Source organism: Malaclemys terrapin, chromosome 8, assembly GCF_027887155.1.
Source record: "Malaclemys terrapin pileata isolate rMalTer1 chromosome 8, rMalTer1.hap1, whole genome shotgun sequence".
NCBI lineage: Eukaryota > Metazoa > Chordata > Testudines > Emydidae > Malaclemys > Malaclemys terrapin.
Window position 1 is genome coordinate 44,104,018 of NC_071512.1, and position 21,518 is coordinate 44,125,535.

Genomic DNA, 21,518 nt, shown 5'->3' on the forward strand with positions numbered 1-21,518 from the left:
GATCTTTCAAGGTGACTGTCATGGACAGATGGATGCCCTGAAGGTCTAAAGTAGACACCTGCCTTTTGAGAACTTTTACAATAAATCTGACCCACCCTTTCATTGTTCTCATGTAGTGGTAAAGCACTTAATAGTGTTCCATTAGTAAGCACTTACTACAATACAGTAATGACGTAAAGTGAATCAGCAACATGAATGAAGGGAACGAGACAAGACTAAGGGCATGTCTACACTACAATCTTAAGTCGACCTATGTTAGGTAATTACTGCAATGGCTGATGTCCACAATACCCTCCTCCACTCAGTTACCAGGAGTGCTTCCACTGACTGAAGAGGGGCAGTGTGGTGGGGCTAAGAGGCAGAGCTCTCAGCTCTGCACAGCCCCCCCACTGGGAGCCCAGCTGTCCCCCGGGGGCTTCTCGCCTCGCCACTCCCAGCCGGGGGGAAGCCACCTGGGGGCTTCTCACCTCTAGCTAGTAAATCCTCACCTGGAGTCCAGTCGGCTTCCGTGCTCCTGGCAGGGAGCAGAGACCCCGTGGGGAGCGGGGAGCCCAAGCTGCAGCCCAAGCCAGGAGCCTGGGTGGTAGCCCAACTTGAAGCGGAGACCTGGCAGCAGCTGGGCTGGGGAGCCTGGTGCTGCTTTCTTGTCAATTTCACAGCTACAGCAGAGCCATGAAATTGACAGCCAACAGCCAATGTGAGGAACCCAATGTCTACAGGGACACTGCATTGCCTGAACTACAACAACATAAGGCATATGCCTCTTGAGGAGTTGGAGTTATTATGTCGGTGTAGTAGGGCACTTACATCGGTGGGAGCAAGGCTGTAGCAGAGACACTGAAATAGTTAGGTCGACATAAGCTGCCTTTTGTCGACCTATCTCTGTAGTGTAGACCAAGCCTAAGTTAATGGTTTTCTCTGAATGATTAGGTTTCTGTTTTGCAGTTTAAAATATTAGATGAAGGATAATACATCATCTCCAACACACACATCAGGCAATTCATTGTTATGTTCCTCACTGCAACTCAGCCACATTGCTCATATGTAATATGTATTTTATACTACTCCAGGGACACGCATTTCCTCTCATATCGCTGTGCAGAATTATGCTTGGAAAGGTTTACAAATCCCCCAAAATTTGGTAATGGTCCCACCAAAGCATTTCCAGACCTTGTTAAAAGCTGGTAGTTTTTGAAAACAAATGTTTAGTATTAATGGTAATGCTTCTTTTTTAATGTTCATGGAGGAAATGTTTAATAATTTAATAAAAAAGGTAATTCTCAGATAAAAATTACATTAGGATGGAGCTAAAGCTGAGAATATATCAAGGCAAAAAAATTACAAGAAACAAGCATTACAAAGCCAGGAAATTCAGAGATCAGGTTAAACTTAAAAGAAATCCAAACAAGTTAAGATCTGCAAATGCTCAGTTAAGGTATCAAATTAACACTAACTCATCCGCTGTAGTGACACCCCGGGGGGTGGGAGGGGAAGAGGAGGGAGAGAAGAGAGATGGTAATCAGAATATTGTGATTTTATGAACTATTAAGGCTAGCAATATGTTTTAAACCACTAAAAAGCTAGAACTCACAGCATGTGATGCTCTGGTGATGCTCTGCATGTGCACTAGTAAAAGTTACCTTAGTGGAAACAAGCATAAAGATTTCTGAAAGTTTTTACCAATTTCTAAAAAAATTTTAAATATGTCAAAAGTCTAAGTCTATGGCAAATTTGATTTCTCAAAGAAAACCTTGAAGTCTTAAAAAAAAAAAAAAAAAGCACCACACAAGAAAAAATGAAGACAAAGTACCTGAAAAGTTCTGCAAGAAGAAAACATTTTAATGCCCAAAAATTCACTTCTGGGGTGAGAAAACAAGTGTAAAGTAGTCTCAGACCAAATGGAATTTTTTCAGACATTTAAGAACACCTGAAAATAGGATCTTGAAATGGAAGTGCTTCCTCAGCAAGAACAGTACTGTGCATTTAAGTCGGCAAGCTGCTGAGAACTCCGGCCAAAACCAGCTACACACTTTAACATGTATATAGCTAGAAGTACGTGTGTAGTCCCAGTGAAATCAATGGAGTTACACCACAGTAACCAAGAGAAGAATCCAGCCGTACTATGTTTATCTTAAAGACATAACAGAAAGCCAAGAACAGCAGTTACTACTGCTTGTTCAAACAGAAATAAATGTAAGTTTAAACATTTTGCACATAGTGACAAGCCCATCTAGGGAGGCAGACATTAAGAGCCCATCCTGTCAAGGGAAAAAAGCAGTTAATCCCTAATTAATTTGCAATGACAAATCTTCTAGATTTTAGAATTAAATTCTGACTACTCTACCAGAACAAGCTATGTCTGTCTCACAAATAAGATCTGAAGCCCAGTAAATAGCTCATGATATGCCAAACACCATACATATCAAGAGCCAATTATATTAATTCCGTTCATTTGGTCTCAAGCTATTGCTGTATGACTCTTCCTTCTTTGCGGTTTCTTAGCAACACAATTTCGCTCTCATTTGCAGTGGATGAAAATGGCTAAATATTTCCACAGACTCCAAGGAACATCAGACCAATTATTTATTTAAACTGAGACACTGGTGTGCATGACACTTTCCAGACAAACAACAAAACCTCCACAAGGAGTTTATAAACTAAGGCCCTAATCCAGCAAAGACTTATGCACATGTTTAACTTTAAACACATTTTTGTTTTTTCAGGATCAGGACCTAAATGATTTCTAACACAATAAGCTAAGCAGTGGAGAGGGGCTCAGGGAGGGTTATAGCCAGTAAGATATTATGAGGTCTGCTTATTGTGTGTGCTGTCATATATATAATCTTTTATAAATTACATTAAAATTTGAGGCAGTGGCCAGTAATGATCAGGACGGCTAGCAACCAAAAACGCAACAAAGCTGATGTTTAACTGCTACAAAATAAAACCAGTAAGTGACAGAGGAAAAAAAGAGCCAGTTCATTTCTGTTTATTATTTCATGTTCTGGATTTTTGGTTTCTGTTATCACTTTTTAATTCACCATCTTTGTATATGTGGGATTTTCCACAGCACCAGCTAACATGGAACCAAAATGAATCACAGTGCATGCCATTCTCTGATTAGCTATCCAGTGGTTGCTACTGGGATGTAGTACCAGAAACCCCAGGTTCCCCTCCGAATCCCTGGAGGGAAGCAGCCTTAGCACACTTTCATTTATAATTCCATTGTTCTCTGCCCTGAAAGCCACATGGCTTTTCTAGGGGCTTTGGGATTTTTGTTTTTATTTTTAAACCTAGAAGAATTTGCCAGAGAACTCTTGCAAAACCAGCGACTATGATATCACAACATGAGAGTGAAACCCCAAACTGAGAAGGGAGGGGATTTTCCAGGAGACTGTTTAAAATCCATGACTTGTTTTTATTAAACCCATTCACCTTGTGAAAGATTCAGCCTTCATCGTTATTATTATTTATTTGCATTACCTCAGCCTAGGAGGCCCAGTCCTGGATCACAATCCCATTTAAGCTAGACACTGTATACACACACAATAAAAAGATGGTGCCTGCCCCCATGGGTTTACAATCTACCCCTACTCTCTACATCTGAGGGCTCAGAAAGCTTGCCTCCCCGATTCTCTAGACCTCCGAGGAGTAATCAAGCAGAAACTGGAAAGACAAGACTTGATATTTGAGATATTTCTATCATAAAGACAAGCAAAAAGAACTTTTCAAACCTCCTTTATACACAATAAAGAGCAAGTTGTGTCCCCTTTGCCCAACTGCTCTGCCTCACAAATGGGAAGCGTCTGGGAACTAGAGGATCAGAATTATCAATGATTTCAATGCTTTTGATGCAACTGAAAACTCCTCTGTGAAGAGCACAGGAGCTATCTGTGGACATGTCAACACTAGAAGCACTTTACCAATATAGCTATACCCATATATTATATTATGCTGGCAAAGCACTCCTGGTATGGACACAGCTTATATAGCCAAAGCTGCCCTTTTACAGGAATAGCTTACCCCATCACCGTCAAACAAATCTACATATCCCAATTAAAGTGCAGTTTTGCTTTTATAATTAGGTCCACACTAGGGATTTCTATCAGCATAGCTACATCAATCTGGGCTCAAAGCTCTTCATACTCCTGACCAATACAGCTATGCTAGTAGAAGCCTGTAATGTAGACACAGCCTGTATTTTTATGAATATTGTGGGAACCTCTATTTGATTACACTGGTCTACAATTTTTGAGAAGTCGTCTGCTTCAGAGATAAAATGTGCTATTTATTATGTATTTTGATGTGCTGAATTCAAATATGACAATGAAAACAACTGATTGGCTACTGTTTCTAAGATATTTAAGTTTTTACATTTTATGTCTATGTATATTGTGTAGATAGTAGAGTTTTAATCATAAATTGTAAACCTAGGTCTTTTCATGTGTTTATGGTTGCTTTACATGATAATATTTCACCTGTCCTGTTTATGTAACACTTTAAAAATCAGCAAAAGGATTATATAAATAAAATTTATTATGAAACAAAAGGCAAAAAACTATCATGTACATAGTTTAGTCCTATTCAGTGTCTACTCGGCGCTTCTTGGCTTGTCTCTTGTATTCATTAAATGGAGCATCTCTTGTCACTGTCCAGCAATAGTCTGCAAGCATTGATGGGCTCCATTTGCCCTGATAGCGTTTCTCCATTGTTGCAATGTCCTGGTGAAATCGCTCGCCGTGCTCATCGCTCACTGCTCCGCAGTTCGGTGGAAAAAAATCTAGATGAGAGTGCAAAAAATGCATCTTTAGTGACATGTTGCAACCAAGGCTTTTGTATGCCTTGAGGAGGTTTTCCACCAACAACCTGTAGTTGTCTGCCTTGTTGTTTCCAAGAAAATTTATTGCCGCTAACTGGATGGCTTTCCATGCCGTCTTTTCCTTGCCACGCAGTGCATGGTCAAATGCATCATCTCGAAGAAGTTCACGAATCTGAGGACCAACAAAGACACCTTCCTTTATCTTAGCTTCACTTAACCTTGGAAATTTTCCACGGAGGTACTTGAAAGCTGCTTGTGTTTTGTCAATGGCCTTGACAAAGTTTTTCATCAGACCCAGCTTGATGTGTAAGGGTGGTAACAAAATCTTCCTTGATTCAACAAGTGGTGGATGCTGAACACTTTTCCTCCCAGGCTCCAATGACTGTCGGAGTGGCCAATCTTTCTTGATGTAGTGGGAATCTCTTGCACGACTATCCCATTCGCAGAGAAAACAGCAGTACTTTGTGTATCCAGTCTGCAGACCAAGCAAGAGAGCAAACTTCAAATCGCCACAAAACTGCCACTGATGTTGGTCATAGTTTATGCATCTCAAAAGTTGTTTCATGTTGTCATAGGTTTCCTTCATATGGACTGCATGACCAACTGGAATTGATGGCAAAACATTGCCATTATGCAGTAAAACAGCTTTAAGACTCATCTTCGATGAATCAATGAACAGTCTAGTCTCCACTCATCCGGATCATGAACGATGTTGAGGGCTGCCATCACACCATCGATGTTGTTGCAGGCTATAAGATCACCTTCCATGAAGAAGAATGGGACAAGATCCTTTTGACGGTCACAGAACATGGAAACCCTAACATCACCTGCCAGGAGATTCCACTGCCGTAATCTGGAGCTCAACAGCTCTGCCTTACTCTTGGGTAGTTCCAAATCCCCGACAAGGTCATTCAGTTCACCTTGTGTTATGAAATGTGGTTCAGAGGAGGAGGATGGGAGAAAATGTGGGTCCTGTGACATTGATGGTTCAGGACCAGAAGTTTCATCCTCTTCCTCTTCCTCGTCTGACTCAAGTGAGAATTCTGGTGCATCAGGAACCGGCAGTCCTTCTTCATGGGATACTGGGCGTATAGCTGATGGAATGTTTGGATTATGCACAGTCCACTTTTTCTTCTTTGACACACCTTTCCCAACTGGAGGCACCATGCAGAAGTAACAATTGCTGGTATGATCTGTTGGCTCTCTCCAAATCATTGGCACTGCAAAAGGCATAGATTTCCTTTTCCTGTTCAACCACTGGCGAAGATTTGTTGCACAAGTGTTGCAGCATATGTGTGGGGCCCACCTCTTGTCCTGATCTCCAATTTTGCAGCCAAAATAAAGGTGATAGGCTTTCTTAACCATAGTGGTTATACTGCGCTTTTGTGATGCAAAAGTCACTTCACCACAAACATAGCAGAAGTTATCTGCACTGTTCACACAAGTACGAGGCATCTCTGCTCACTTTGGCTAAACAGAAATGTGTCCCTTTGCAAAATCAAACACTGACAAATAAGACAGCACGACACTGTATGATTTCTAGAGCTGATATAGGGCAATTTGTTCAGCAGAGTGATGTAAGCTTCCTTATGATTGCATCATCCATGACTTCTAGGAATAACATGATGCAATTCAGATCATGTATGACGCAATACCAGCTTCAGATTGCATCATTCATTGTTTTGCCTAAAAAGCAAGTACTGTCCAAACCCAGTCATAGATATATTCATAGATCCAGTCAAAGATGTATTTTAGTCATTACTGGTTTAAATTGAGATCCCTTCCCTTTAGAACTCACTTATCCTCCGCCATTCCCAAGTCAAGGGTCGTATATACTGACCCAATAGCATATCTTGAAAACTAGAGCCAATCAACAATTTTAAGCATCATTTTCATTCTCACTGACCCAGAATTAGTAAAGTTTGACTACATTTATTTCAGAAGCATTTTGGCTGTAGAGCAGCGTTATGAGTGTGTGACTTCTAAAAAGAAGCCTAAGGGTAACTCAGTTCTATGGGGCTCTGTAAGACCACAGGAAGGCAGATAATGAAGGTGAATTAACCCCAATCTCCAATACTTGATGAAAAAGATAACCATCAGTACCAATGGAACTGGCGGATACAGCTTGTAGTCTTCCTCATCTATAGGGTCAGGAGGAAGTTCTAGTTGCTCTCTTGGACAAGAGAGGTGATGTGACACCCTATTAGATATCACAGTGCCCGGATATCATGCACAGGCATTTCATGGGCACCAACAAGAAGGTCAAAGCTGGGTTGTGGAGGTCCCCAAGGGCCGGGGCACCTTCAGTCCCAAGGAGAGTGTCCTGATTTGGGTAGGAGATGCTGGTTCCAGGAAACTCTTGACCTCCTGTCTGGACAGATCTCGCTTGATGGAAGCAAGGATGGTTCCTCCAGAATATCTGATTTTCCAATTATACGAAGTTCAAATCTCTCTCAATTGGTAGTGCCAATGGTTCTATCAAAGTAAAGTCATGGCTAGTAGACGGGAAGGGGGTAGACTTCTCCCAGAGCCAGTGTCTCTTGGGGGAGTCAAAATCTCCCTGGTGAGGGTCAGTCCTGACAACCAATGCAGATCCAGGAGAACAAAGACATTCACTGAAGTGGTGTATCTTTCCATTCTCCTTGGGTCACCCACAGTTTTGTCAGCCCATACAGACAGAGCTGAAGTAGGAAGGTTCTGAGTTGGCAGATCCATAAGGGACTGGGACGGTACCCCCAGTGGCTAAGGTTCCTGACGGATGCTCTTTGTTTGTACCAGCAGATCTGGACAACACTGCTAGCAATGGCACTGCCAGTGCAAAGTCCGGTAGCCGTGGAGCCTTGCTCCTATGCACCTTTCTATCATCGACATCCTAAGTCTTTGGAAGCTGGGCATGAAGACTTGACCGACCTGGAAGGGGTGAGGGAGGGATCTGTCCTCTTTGGAGTGGACTGAGAGGGGGATCTGCTCTTGTGCTTATGAGACTGTGACCTACTCTCCTGCAGAAATCCTGACAGAGGGTCCACAGGTGTAATCTCCCACATTCCTGCATCAGGCTTCATGGTAGGAAATGTGCTCTTTGATTACTCTGGATAATGTACAGCAGGGTTCATCCAGCCTGGGTCTGATTGAGGCCTCATAGCTTTCTCCATGAGGTGCTTTTTAAGACAAAATGCTTGCACTTATCAGGTCCACCTAAGAAAGGAGCAACAGATGCTGCACCTGGCGAAGATATGCACTTCCCCCAGGCAGTATAGGCAGTGCTCGTGGTCATCACTGATCAGGAAGGTACAGAGACAGCAGATGCAGCTTTTCAAGCTTGGTATACTGTGCATAATCTAATTCCCATACAGTAACTCCTCACTTAAAGTCGTCCCAGTTAACGTTGTTTCGTTGTTACGTTGCTGATCAATTAGAGAACGTGCTAATTTAAAGTTGTGCAATGCTCCCTTATAACTTTGTTTGGCAGCCGCCTGCTTTGTCCACTGCTTGCAGAAAGAACGGCACATTGGAGCAAGCTGGTGGGGGCTTGGAACCAGGGTGGAGCGGTAGCCCCCCTATTAGCTCCCCGCTCCCCTAAGATCCCTGTGCAGCAGCTGCCCAGCAGGCTATCAATTGCCGGCAGTTCAACTGTCCCTCCCCCATTGCCATGTGCTTCTCCTGCCCTCTGCCTTGGAGCTGCTCCCAGGAGCCTCCTGCTTGCTGAGCAGGAAGGGGGGAAAAGGGGTGCTAATGTCAGGGTGTCCCCCTCCCCCTTGCCCCCAGCTTACATTTCCATAGTGCGGGGGGGGGGGGGGGGGGGACGTGGGAGGGAGCCTTCTGGCAGCAGCAGCTGTCTCAACTTGCTGATCTACTTAAAAAGGCAATGTACTTAGAGTGGGGTCAGCATACTTAAAGGGGCAATGCGCATCTCTCTCTCTCTCTCTCTCTCTCTCTCACACACAGAGTATGTGTCTCTGTCTGCTATGCTATCTCCCCTCCCTCCATTTGTGCTGCCTTGTAGAGTGTGAGGCTACATTAACAAAGTGTTAACCCTTGAGGGCTCAGCTGAGTGCTAGTTCATCATTTAGCAAGTAAGGCATTCCCTGGGAAATATCCCATCCTCTTCCACCCTCTGACTTTACCACCTCAACCAAGCTTCACAATTATCGTTGCCGTGTACAGTATTAAATTGTTTAAAACTTATAGAGAGAGAGTGTGTGTGTGTATATAGTCTTTTGTCTGGTGACCCATTTACATTAATTCTTATGGGGAAATTGGATTAGCTTAACATCGTTTTGCTTAAAGTTGCATTTTTCAGGAACATAACTACAACGTTAAGCGAGGAGTTATGAGCCAGAGGGATCCCCAGGGTGGGGATTCTAACTATCCACTAGCTATACTAATAGAACCATTAACACTAATTACACTAAAGATAAAACTGATAAACTTTGAAATATTTACAGGTTTGAAAACAAAAGAGAAGTTCTGTACACTAAAGTTTCCAATTCAGGCCATGCAGCAGTAAGAAGGAACTGAAGAAGTGGTCGGTCCACCCAGCACTACTCCATGGATCCTTGATGCAGAACACAAGCAGAGCAGGGGCACAGATACGGATCAACGGACACTGCTTTCAAAAGTTCTCAAGTCTCAGATGCATGGAGCACATGTGTACCCATAGTGGAATGCACAGAGGGACCAGTTCTCAAAGGAGGCTAAGTTTACATAAGGCAATATGCTTTAAGCCTTAAAGTTTTTGTTATTTTTAACCTTTTCTCTGTTTGTGCTGCTCCTATGATAAATAAAGCAGACTGTTTTGAACAAGCTGATTTCTGTCACAACTTCTGGAGAAGATTCCATAGCAGGTGTCAAAAACAGATATGGTTGGTCAACATGGGGTACTGTAGACTGGTGATCCAGTCTAAAAGTGAGGTGAATCAGAGTTCCACTCAGAGAGGTGCACATATAAGTCTGCCAGTTGAAAGAAGTACTCAAAAAGAGAGATTACAGATGAAGTTCACCCCAAACCATAACATCCCCCTGAAGAGAATAATTTTGAAGTTTCTCTCCCTCTCTCGTTGAATATTAGCTGTACATTTTTAGAGCTGGAATAGTTATATGCACTGATTTATCAAGACAGTTCTTGTTCACAGTACCCACTGAAGTCACGTGTTCCTTTTTTATTGCTCATGATGTTATTTTGTTTAATGTCAGACCATTCTCTACATGCCTAATAGATGGAATTTTAATTCTTAAAATTATAAATAAAATCAGAAGAGCAAGCCCACATGGATTCACTCCACACAGTTGCTCAAGTGAGCAGGACTTGTAGGAAGAACTTTGCCCATCTAGAAATGCTGATGAACCTCGGACACAAAGGAAGGAGAAGATCAGACAAAGAGAGGGGTGTCTCAGGACTTTTGTTGTCCTCAAAAATCTATAACTCTCAGAGTAAAGTCTCTGTGGCCAAGAAATTCCCTTATCAAGTCTGTGTTCCTTGCTTTCCTACCACATTGTCCCCAAAGGGACGAAATTAGAAGTCCAAAGTACCCGCAGCCTAGATGGAGACTGGAGGGGGTGTTCAGGAGATCTTTGGGGAGCAGTGCCCCATGTCCCAAGGAAGGACATTGGGCAAGAAGTCTGAGCCCAGGAGTGTGCTCTATGGCTAAAAACAGTGACAAGACTCTACCCTGACCTAGTTGGCTTGGAAATGCATAGGATCCAGAGACTGGGTCCACTCACATCTCACTGGTGACCATGCAAAAGAGTACTAGGCCAGGTTGTAACACTTAGCACTGGTCATTTTAAATTCAGCCTCCGTGTCCTTTGGTGCTAAGAGCAGGGAGTTTATTTGGAGTAGGTGTGTAAGCATGGAGGGAGAAATCACCTTTTATAGAATCATAGGACTGGAAGGGACCTTGCGAGGTCATCTAGTCCAAACTAAGTATTATCTCTAGACCATCCCTGACAGGTGTTTGTCTAACCTGCTCTTAAAAATCTCCAGTGATGGAGATTCCACAACCTCCCTAGGCAATTTATTCCAATGCTTAATCACCCTGACAGTTAGGAAGTTTTTCCTAATGTCCAATCTAAACCTTCCTTGCTGTAATTTAAGCCTATTGCTTCTTGTCCTATCCACAGAGGTTAAGAAAAACAATTTTTCTCCCTCCTCCTTGTAACAACCTTGTACATACTTGAAAACTGTTATGTCCCCCCTCAGTCTTCTCTTTTCCAGACTAAGCAAACCCATTTTTTTCCATCTTCCCTTACCTTCATTTCTTCATTCCCCAACTTATTTCATAACACTCAGGCAGAGTTTAGAGAGTATCATGTGCTAGACCTTGTATGTGAAGTAGAGAATTTTAAATGGAAAGTTATCAAATGTTATTGGTCTGTGCAATTTGCTTGGCCACCGTTACAGATTTCCCAGTTTCACCAGATACAGCAGATTCCCAGCTAGCCTTAGCTCGCTCCAGGGCATGCTTTCTGCACAATGACATCTTTTTATTGGTGGAAGCATAACAGTAAATCTCACTACTCCCTCAGGAAGGCTGAAAGCTCATTAGTTACTCAATGAATAGGGATAGCTACTATTAGGCACTCAAATATTTCTTAAAATGCTGTTTGCCACTTCCTGGCATATTCCACACACTGAGAGAGACCTCATACAGCCCACCCCTTTGCCTAAATTGTAGGAGAACCTACAGGTATGATCTAGAAAGGGAAAATCCAGAAACTCATAATACACACACACTTGCCATTTTAAATCCTACTATTGTAGCAGATTAGCAATTGATGGGGTGGAGAGGACAAACAAAAAACCTACTCACCGTGCACACAGAGGCTTCATCCCCGATTTTCACTCTATTCACAGTCAGTAACCGCTCCAGCAGGCTGATTCTGTTTAGGAGCCAGGAAAATGCCAGCAGCAACTCTCTGCTACCCTGTGAGCCATCGGAAGGGAGCTGATAGAATTCTGGCCTGCCATAGCCATGGTACCGTAACACTGACTTTACAAACCTAATTTGGGTGCCTGGAAAGTAGAAAAGCAGGAAAATGTGTCACATTTGCACTGCCCACCCTTTTCCAGGAATAGCTGCTTCCTGGAGAAAATTAATCAAATTTCGTGTCATACTAAGGGTAAGGGAGACTGATGTTCTCTGGTTAGGCATGAACAGATACAGTACAGGCAGCAAGAATGCAAGCTTCCCCTATGCTGCCCCACCCTGACCCGCAGGAACCACCTCTATAGAGGGGAATAGAAATTCAGACTCCAGACCCATTCAGCCCTTGGCCTCTCAGAGACTACAAGGCCAATTTGCAACTGGCTTGTGGTGGGTGCCTTTACTACTAGCCACTGGGCTCAGACCCACCCCTGCTTTCATATGGGCCACCAAACACGCTACAAAATTACAACTGTTTTAGGTCACTGTTGAACTGAGGTGGATCAAAACCTAGAAATGAAAGGTTCCACAGCCTACTACAAATCTCTGAGCACCAGTGAGCAAATAAGGCAATAGCATCATAGATACAACAGGCACACCAGGCTGCAGAGACTGCATTTTGTGCTCAGCTATATTCTTTTCCGTGGTGAAGGAAAATGGATTTTATTTGACAATTGCAATGTGACCTGAAGAAGAGGTTTGCTTAGCTTGAAAGCTTGCCTCTTTCACCAATAGAAGTTGGTTCAATGAAAGATATTACCTCACTCACCTTGTCTCTCTCAATTACAGTGCAAATACTATGGATTGTAAAGCAAGTGTCACTTCAGTAGGGGAGAAAGAGAAAAGGTTAAACCAGCGAATAAAGTTTCTTCCCTTCCCAAGTGAAGTGTTTCAATATCTCCAGGTTGTTTCACCACAAAGCATAAGTAAACCCAAACCCAGGGCCCCACGTAGTCAGTGCTTAACTTCGTGTCCTCTATCACATCTGTATATTCCTCATTTGCCTATTCCTTGTCACTAGCATGATAAACTTCTTGTCTGGTCACATGCACTGTGAGCTTTTTCCCCTGTATGCTGTTGACTAATGAAGCTCAAAATAACAATGCCTGACTTCCAAAGAAAAAGCACAAATGGAAAGAGAAACCTGTGACTCTAGAAAGGTTATTTGTTAATCTTAAAAAATAATTCCTTGAGAAAAAGTGTCTAACCACATCACTTGAGCTGTGAAGTGTTAAGGGAGTTTTGCATGCTAGAGGCAACCACACAAAGCTAAGACACAGCCACTGGAAGTCCTAAGCTTGAACGTACTCATTACACTGGAATAGCATTCGTTACACTTCAACAGCAGCACATCACTTAGCAGTAGTCACTGGCAGGAACTGGTAAATCTACACAGGCAGTAAGCCCATCCCATGCCACACACGCTGTCATAGGTTACTCTCAGATCAATAAGTACTACACCAAACTTCTTTCCTTACACAAATGCATCTTCTGTATCTTGAGTCAGACAAAGTACCTAATCTCGAGTGCATCATCCTCTCCTGAACATGAGGCAGCTACAGATCAAATATCTCATTAATCCACATCAGGATTAGTCTCTCCATCAATTTGTAGGTAACATTCAGCAAAGAAATCTGTTAGTAGCTCTTTGGATCTGTCAATGGTTTCTCTGGCTTGGGAACAGTTACGACCTTCACCCTGCATTAGGCTTTTGGGATGCTACAATCCTGGGTACAGCGATTCACCAATTGAAGCAGCCAGCTTTTGGTGACTGGTCCAAGGTGAAAGAAACATGTAGTGGATGTTACCTGGATGAGCCTTGTTAGGCTACAGCAGATATATAGCCAAGTCAAGCTCTTCATCAATAAAGGAGCCATCAGATGTAGACAAGAGACTTTAGCTGAAATACCATATTGAAGACAATACTCCTGGAACATTTTAGAGCTATGTGGCAGTTGTTTATAACTGCCTAGCCCTGTTGATGAAAAAAATGGGCATCAGCTAACACTGACAGCCCTTCCAATACCACATGACTGCTGTCTAGATAGATTGAAAGGGAAGGAGTTTGCCTAACCAGAGAAAGGTTTTAGCTAATTATTCTACCGTTTTCTGTGTTGTCTTCTCATTTTCTTTATACTTTTGTCTCTCACAAAAAATTAATTGCTGTAACTGTGGTAAAGGGTTTTCATAAAGAGAAAATGACACCAAATTGGGGAAAGGTTAGCATTTGCTTCCTATCTCCCTAAAATAGAACAGCACATAATGGTCATTATCTGGAGGTTGGAGACCACCTAAGAATTTACATGCTGGAAAAGGGAGAGAACACAAAGCAGTAAAGCTAGTGGTGGGGACAGCCAGTCCTCCATTTTCCTCTATCAGGCTAGAATAAGTAAAGACAGCTTCTCCAATGTAAGAGATCCAGTGACAGGGTGGATTTGATTTAAATCACTAGTCAGGAAGACTCAATTTAAATCATGGATTTCTACATAAAAGTGCATGCTTGTTGGTTGTTATAACCTTAATACATATTCTTCACAACTCAGACAGATGTAGGTTTCATTTTTAGAAAGCACACACTATACATATTTAAAGTGATTTATTTTGAAAACTTTTCAGATTAGTTTTACAGCTATATCAGAAAATGAATGATTGTTTGGTTATTTCATTTACCAAAGGTAATTGAAGCAGATATTTATGAAGTCATTGGGAGGTGAACTATCTCCAATTCAACAGGTTAATCGTTAACATTTGGAGGATTTTCTTGCCATGCTGTCACCCGACAGACATTTAAATTGTTTTATTTAACTAAAACAACAATGTTATGTATTCTGGATTTTTTCTTCAACAGCAAACATATAATATTTTAACAAAACAAGCATATGAATTTTTGAATTTAGTTAAACATTCAAGTTTTTTTTAAATCAGGTTTGTTTTGTTAAAATTGTTTTTAAGTAAAATAGTTAAGTGAAATAATTAAAAAAAAAAAATAGACTATGTCAGCTAGGTCAACATGAGAAACTTAAAATATTGGCTTCAGCAGCTAACTCGGTCGTCTTCACAGTCATTTTCCTGTTTGTTCATAATCTGGAAAAGAAAAACAAGCTTTCCTGCTTTTTCAGGTCCATAACGATTTCTCAATTTGGAATGAATTAGTCCAAAGGAAGAAAATATTCTTTCTACACCGGCAGAAGAAGCTACTGCTGTTAAAATTGAGATTGTCACTTCAACAGTCTCTGAATCCAAGTGCTTAAGTGACTTCCACCAGTTCACTGGTGTGACTTAAAACATCATCAGCAAACATATATTTCTTGAATGGTTAACCCTTAGCTCTGAAGTTTATTATAGTGGGCATTATGGAGGGATGATTGCTGGATGTCCATGTCATAGTCAACTCTTCTTCAGCAATTAAGGTTTGACCCTGGTACCGAGTATTGAGAATATTTGCAAGAAAATGAGCTGGAGATAGTGCTTGTCCCATTTGTTTTTTTAATGCTTGTAATTTAACTCTGTCATTGCATATTTCTCTTTTTAAGATCTCACTCAGTTCCTTTCAAATTTCAACAGTTCCTTTCAAATTTCAACAGCGTCAGCAATAAAACAGCTATTTCCCTGAATTTTGTTCAAGGCTACAGGGTACTCAGCATGTGTTCAACATTTGTCTTAAGCCCAATGTTGAGAACTTTGGCTGTGACAGTGCCATCTATTTTTTCACGATTTTGTTCAGACTGTCATCAAATTAGGCCAGTTCTTGATATAGTGCTCAAAACAGTCCACTATTGAGTTCCATCACACATCTTGTGGGAGAATTAGCTTGGTACCTCCAACTTTTTACAAAGCAGCTGCTGCATAGTGGTTGTTACGGAAGTATTTTGCAATTTCAACAACATTAGCCTTTATTTCTGGAACACTGAAGTCTTTGGCTAGGAGGTGCATCAAATGAGCACTGCAACCGTATGTAATTCGCTTGGGACTCTCTTCACTCCCTCTTCTAAATTTCTTTTCATCTTTGATACATTTGCAGCATTGTCTGTGACCAAGCTACATACCAGACCTCTGAATTTTTTTTTCAGTTTGTTATAACTTTTACTGCTACTTCTTGTAAGTAATTCTGCTGTGTGTGCATTTCCTGATGTACCAATTGTTTCTGTAATGATGACATTCCCTTCTTCTGTTGTCACACAAGCACATACAACAGGATCATTGTGGACATTGCTCCACCCATCAAGACTCAGGTTTAGAATTTCACCCTCTAGACCTTTTGCACACTGCTCGATTTCTCTTTCATACACTTTATCCAGGAATTTGCCTGCGTCATCTGCTCTGTTGGGTGGACTGGTCTTAATGACTGAACCATGTTAATGAAGTGTGGGTTCTCAATCATACGGAAAGAAGAGTTTTTTGCATAAACAAACTGGGCAATTTTTTAATCAATTACCTCTTTTTGTAATCTGTTTGTTCTTATCACAAACTTATCGATGCTTGTTTCTGGATGACGGAGATTTTTTTTTTCTTTTTGCTACAGGTGATATACTGTGGCTATGTGACATACATGATGTGAAAACTGTCATTGGCAGGTAACTCTGAAACTATAGAAAATGATGGTGATCTTAAAGGTAGATAGTCTTCAGAATCCTGTATGTTGAGGATGGATTTCCTAAACAAAATAAATCAGTGCAGTTATTTAATTATTATTACCATACTGCTCATTTAGTATTACTCATTGCATTCACTGACACTCAGTACTACTTTAAAGGTGAAATTGTAAAAGGAAGATCTGCCTATTTCTGCTATATATTTTAATCACAACTGCATCTAAAATGATAGTACCATAGAGTAACAACTATATTTTTTGCTCAAACATGAGAATTCAAGAATAGTCCAGAAGGAAGACAGGCAGTCCTTAAGAAAGAAGTATGAAATAAAAAAAATTACCAACCTGAAGATCCTGCATGTTCAGACATGATCCTTTCATCATCTTCAACGCAGCTACCTCCTGAGAAGGAACATTTCTCATGATATTGTTTCATTCGGGCAACCAGGCCTTGCATTCCTTTTTGCAGTTTGCATTTTACATGCATGCCTGTCCTACCCACAGGTAGAGGAACGTCATTAAAATATTCCCCAACTGGGTCTCTTTTACAGCCTGCTGCCATTATAGGTTTTCCCTTCTAGAGAGAGAATAGGATGGTAGATCTCAAAACAATGAAGGCTACACTCAGAAAGAACTCAAGACTTCTGGAAAATGCTGCTCAAACAGTTTCACTTTTGTTTCTACTGCCTATTCCTCCCTTCTCACATTTATCTCCAGACTTCTTCTCCTTATCCAGATCTATTCCGTCCCCAACAATCTTCTATTCATTGAACTTTTTGAAACTTTTTGCACTTTTAGAGAGAGGTAAGGGATTGACTCTGTGTACACAAATTTGCAGAGGGACAATAGGGTTGAGGTCTCTTATTTCTCACCTCTATATATTATTTATTGATTTATTTAAAAACATGTTTGCTGTTAACAAGCATGTTATCTCTGGAGACACAAATCCACAGTTTGAGAACTGCAAAACTAAGCATCTCTGCTGATATCTTCTAGACTGAGTACTGAGTCCCACTGGGTAGATAGAAAGATTAACCAAAATAATCTATACAGAAGCCCCTGGACCCCCATAAGATGGACCTCCATGAACTACTGGAACTCATTTACAAAACTTTCCTTAAACATTACATGAATATATTGTCTAATACTATAGAGTTAGAACTTATAATCCCTATACCATGATGAGATATCTTTGAGCAATAATGTATCTCAATTAAAACGATCTTTAGATAGGTTTTTTCCTCAAAAGGCATTTTATCAAAAAAATCTGATTTAAATAAAAAAATCTGATTTTATTTTATTTTTTTTAAATAATTGATTTTTATCCACCCTGCTTTTAAATGTATTTAACTTTGCAAACACCCTTGTGAGGTTGGGGGAAATGCTATTATACCCATTATACCAATGGGGAAGACTAAGGCATGGAACATAGGAGCCTAAATACTTTTGAGGATCTAGGCCGAAATGACTTGCCCAAGATTTCATGGGGGAATCCGTTGGCGAGCAGGGAAATACTCCATCATCCAGAAACAACCATAGATAAATTTGTGATAAGAACCAACAGATTACAAAAAGAGGTAATTGATTAAAAAATTGCCCAGTCTGTTTATGCAACAAACTCTCCTTTCCAAATTGAGAAATAGTTTCGGACCTGAAAAAGCAGGAAAGCTTGTTTTTCTTTTCCAGATTATGAACAAACAGGAAAATGAAGGTGAAGACGACTGAGTTAGCTGCAGAAGCCAATATTTTAAGTTTTTCATGTTAACCTAGCTGACAGTCTATTTATTTATTTTTTAATATTTCATTTAACTATTTTCATTAAAAACAATTTTAACAAAAACATACCTGATTTTAAAAAACTTTAATGTTTAACTAAATTCAAAAATTCATATGCTTGTTTTGTTAAAATATTATATGTTTCCTGTTGAAGAAAAACATCCAGAATACATAGCGTTGTTGTTTTAGTTAAATAAAACAATTTAAATGTCTGTCTGGTGATGTTCTCGTCCTAATACAGCATGGCAAGAAAATCCTCCAAGTATTAATGATTAACCTGTTGAATTGGAGATAGTTCACCTCCCAGTGACTTCATAAATATCTGCTTCAATTACCTTTGGTAAATGAAATAACCAAACAATCATTTATTTTCTAATATAGCTGTAAAACTAATCTGAAAAGTTTTCAAAATAAATCACTTTAAAAATGTAGAGTGTGTACCTTCTAAAAATGAAACCTACATCTATCTCTGAGTTGTGAAGAATATGTATTAAGGTTATAACAACCAACAAGAATGCACTTTTATGTAGAAATCCATGATTTAAATCAATCACCCTGATTAAAATAGTGTGAGATGTTCATATACCATGGCAGTGATGGCTAGATAAATAACTAAGATAGATAGATGCACTCTGACAAAAGAAGAGCATGATACTCAGTGCAGAATAGAGAGAAAAATGCTCCTTAGATAGCAGATAACGCTAATTACTGCAGTACAGTGCCTGTTTTTTGGCCAATGCTTTACTTAGGTACCTCATTAAGGTGAGGGAATTTACACAGATCGGTTCTGTTGATCTTTATAATAAACCCCTCTCAGCATGTACACTTCTTGAAAAAGAAAGTTTAGTGAATACGGCCCAAGCTGTGATACAGCACTCACGTTGTGCCCTTCTGATTTACGACGCCTGCAGAACCCTTCCAATGAATTACAGCTTTGTATTCAACAGAGAACTACACATTATTCTGAGTTTATGCATGCTAGGAAGAAAGAAATGTGAGTCAAGACAAGGAATGAAAATGCATGCATTACTTCATGCTCTCAGGCAAAAACCACCTGTAGAGATGCCACAAATCAGAGTTATTAAGGAAAATTATTGCTGCAGAAAACAGTTCTGGTTTGATAGGCAAGAATGAAAGAGATACAATAGATACAGAACTCTTTATGGCAGTATCAAAACTGCTACACCAAAAGATAACTGACATGTCAAAAGGCAGATTCTACTGGCATTTTAAGAGCATTCATGCAGACTGAAAGCTAATGGAAAGAGCAGTATGACGGTACTGGCCGTGACCTCTTCATTAAAGTTAATGCCAGAGTTCCAGTACAAGGCTGACTTTGACTCATTCTCTAACTTTCTTGATGAAGGAACTATGATTCTGAATTTTTGGTGTGTGTGAACTTTTCCCCACAGAAGTTTAGGATAAGAAATAGTTATATAGAGAAAGAGGAAAAATATTCTCTTCTAAAACAGGATGACTTCCAAGATTTTCCATCCACTGAACACTAGGGGGGATTCGTTGGTGTGTGATTTGGTTTTAGTTTGGGGGGGTTTTGCACAAGTTCATTCATTTTAAAAACACTGTCTGTAGTACATAATACTTTCTAGATGATTTCCCAAATCTGAAGTTATGCACCATCACTCATTAAAAATATGACAATCTTTTTCTATATGAAGTACAAAGTGACCATTGGTCACTCCATAATTATGATTGTCTAAAGCAGGAGTTTGAGTCCTCCCTAAAATGAACATACATAGTGAAAGTGACTTGAAACCCCATATGCTAGCTCACGAATTGGGGTATAGTTTATAGTATAAATTTGAGGGTCATTTAATCAAAAGATTTCAGAGTGGTAGCCATGTTAGTCTGTATCAGCAAAAACAATGAGAAGTCCTTGTGGCACCTTAGAGACTAACAAATTTATTTGGGCATAGGCTTTCGTGGGCTAAAACCCACTTCATCAGACGCATGGAGTGAAAAATACAAGCAGTATAAATATTACAGCACATGAAAAGATGGGAGTTGCCTTACCAAGTGGGGGGGGTCATTGCTAAGGAGGCCAATTCAATTAAGGTGGAAGTGGTCTATTCTCAACAGTTGACAAGAAGGGGTGAATATCAAGAGAGGGAAAATTACTTTTGTAGCGCTAACAAGGCCAATGCAAAAGGATTCCCAAGCCAATCTCTCTCCAAAGTGACCCGTTTTTGAAATTTGGAAAGTCTATCGCGTTTTTGGAACACATACTGAATAAAAAAACATGGGCAGAAGCCACAGGATACTTGTATCCTTGGGATACCCTGCAAGAGCATCTGAAGAAGTGAGGTTCTTACCCACGAAAGTTTATGCTCCCAGTACTTCTGTTAGTCTCAAAGGTGCCACAGGACCCTCTGTTGCTTTTTACAGATTCAGACTAACACAGCTACCCCTCTGATACCCTGCAAGAGCTAGTGTCTGGAACAATAACCAGTTCCAAAACCGAACAACAAAAAGTAATTAGAGTTTGTTTTGGTCCTACAAGTGATGAGGATTGCTGAGATCTCTGGCAATGTGCAGACTCCAGGTCAAAACTCAGAGAGAGTGATCTCCCAGAAAATACTTTTAGTCTAAAAGGTGCACTGGCCTGGGCGCCAGGAGACCATGAAATCAAGTCTCCTCCTCCACTGACTGCTTTTAATATTTGTGTGCTCTTCATAACTTATACTGACCAAGCCCAGATACTCCTGCTCTAGGGCCAGGGAATTATTATTTTCCCTCAATTTTACAGATAAGGTAACTGAGAAGTTACACAAAGAAGGGAGGAAGGCCCAGTTGTTAGGGTACTAGTCTAGGTCTCAGAGACCCGAGTTTAATTGTGCTACAAACTTCCTGTGTAACATTGGGCAAGTCACTTAGTCTTTCTAAGTCTCAGATTGCCATCTGTAACATGGAATGTTGTGAAAATAAAATACATTAAAGATTAGGAGGCACTGAGATACTGCAAAAAATGGAGGCTTAACATAATAGAACACTGGTCTTGAATATGGCAGACGCAACCTTCATTCACTTAGCCATTCGATAAATGTGTTAAATCTGTATGCTTCGCTATCCTGCCTGTACCACTGCTTTAACCACTAAACCAGACTGCTTGAAATCAAACCAGAAAGACACTCCAGGAATCCTAATTTCCAAAATCATACTATTGTCTACCAAAAACTGTGCAATTCACTACGAAAGTGTGTGTCAACTTTCTGGTTAGAGGTCCATCATGTGCATATGAAGATCTCAAGTTCAGACTCTGCCAACAACCAATGCGGGAGCAATCACTGTTCCATATGATGGCATTTCTTTTTTCCCAATTTAATATTTTAAAAGGCCAATCAGCCTGTAAATTAATAGATTAGAGGCCAAATTATGTGCTCAGCTATGCTTT

The 21,518-nt window shown here is 40.5% G+C and overlaps 1 protein-coding gene across 2 annotated transcripts in view; it reads right to left on the bottom strand.

Annotated features, from left to right (window-relative positions):
* TEDC1 (tubulin epsilon and delta complex 1) overlaps positions 1-21,518 on the bottom strand; it is a 205,628-nt gene that overhangs the window by 180,552 nt on the left and 3,558 nt on the right. For both annotated transcript variants that reach the window (XM_054038539.1, XM_054038538.1), the window contains exon 3: positions 11,629-11,831. In XM_054038539.1, coding sequence (XP_053894514.1) covers positions 11,629-11,831 — 203 coding nt within the window. The remainder of the gene's footprint in view (positions 1-11,628; positions 11,832-21,518) is intronic.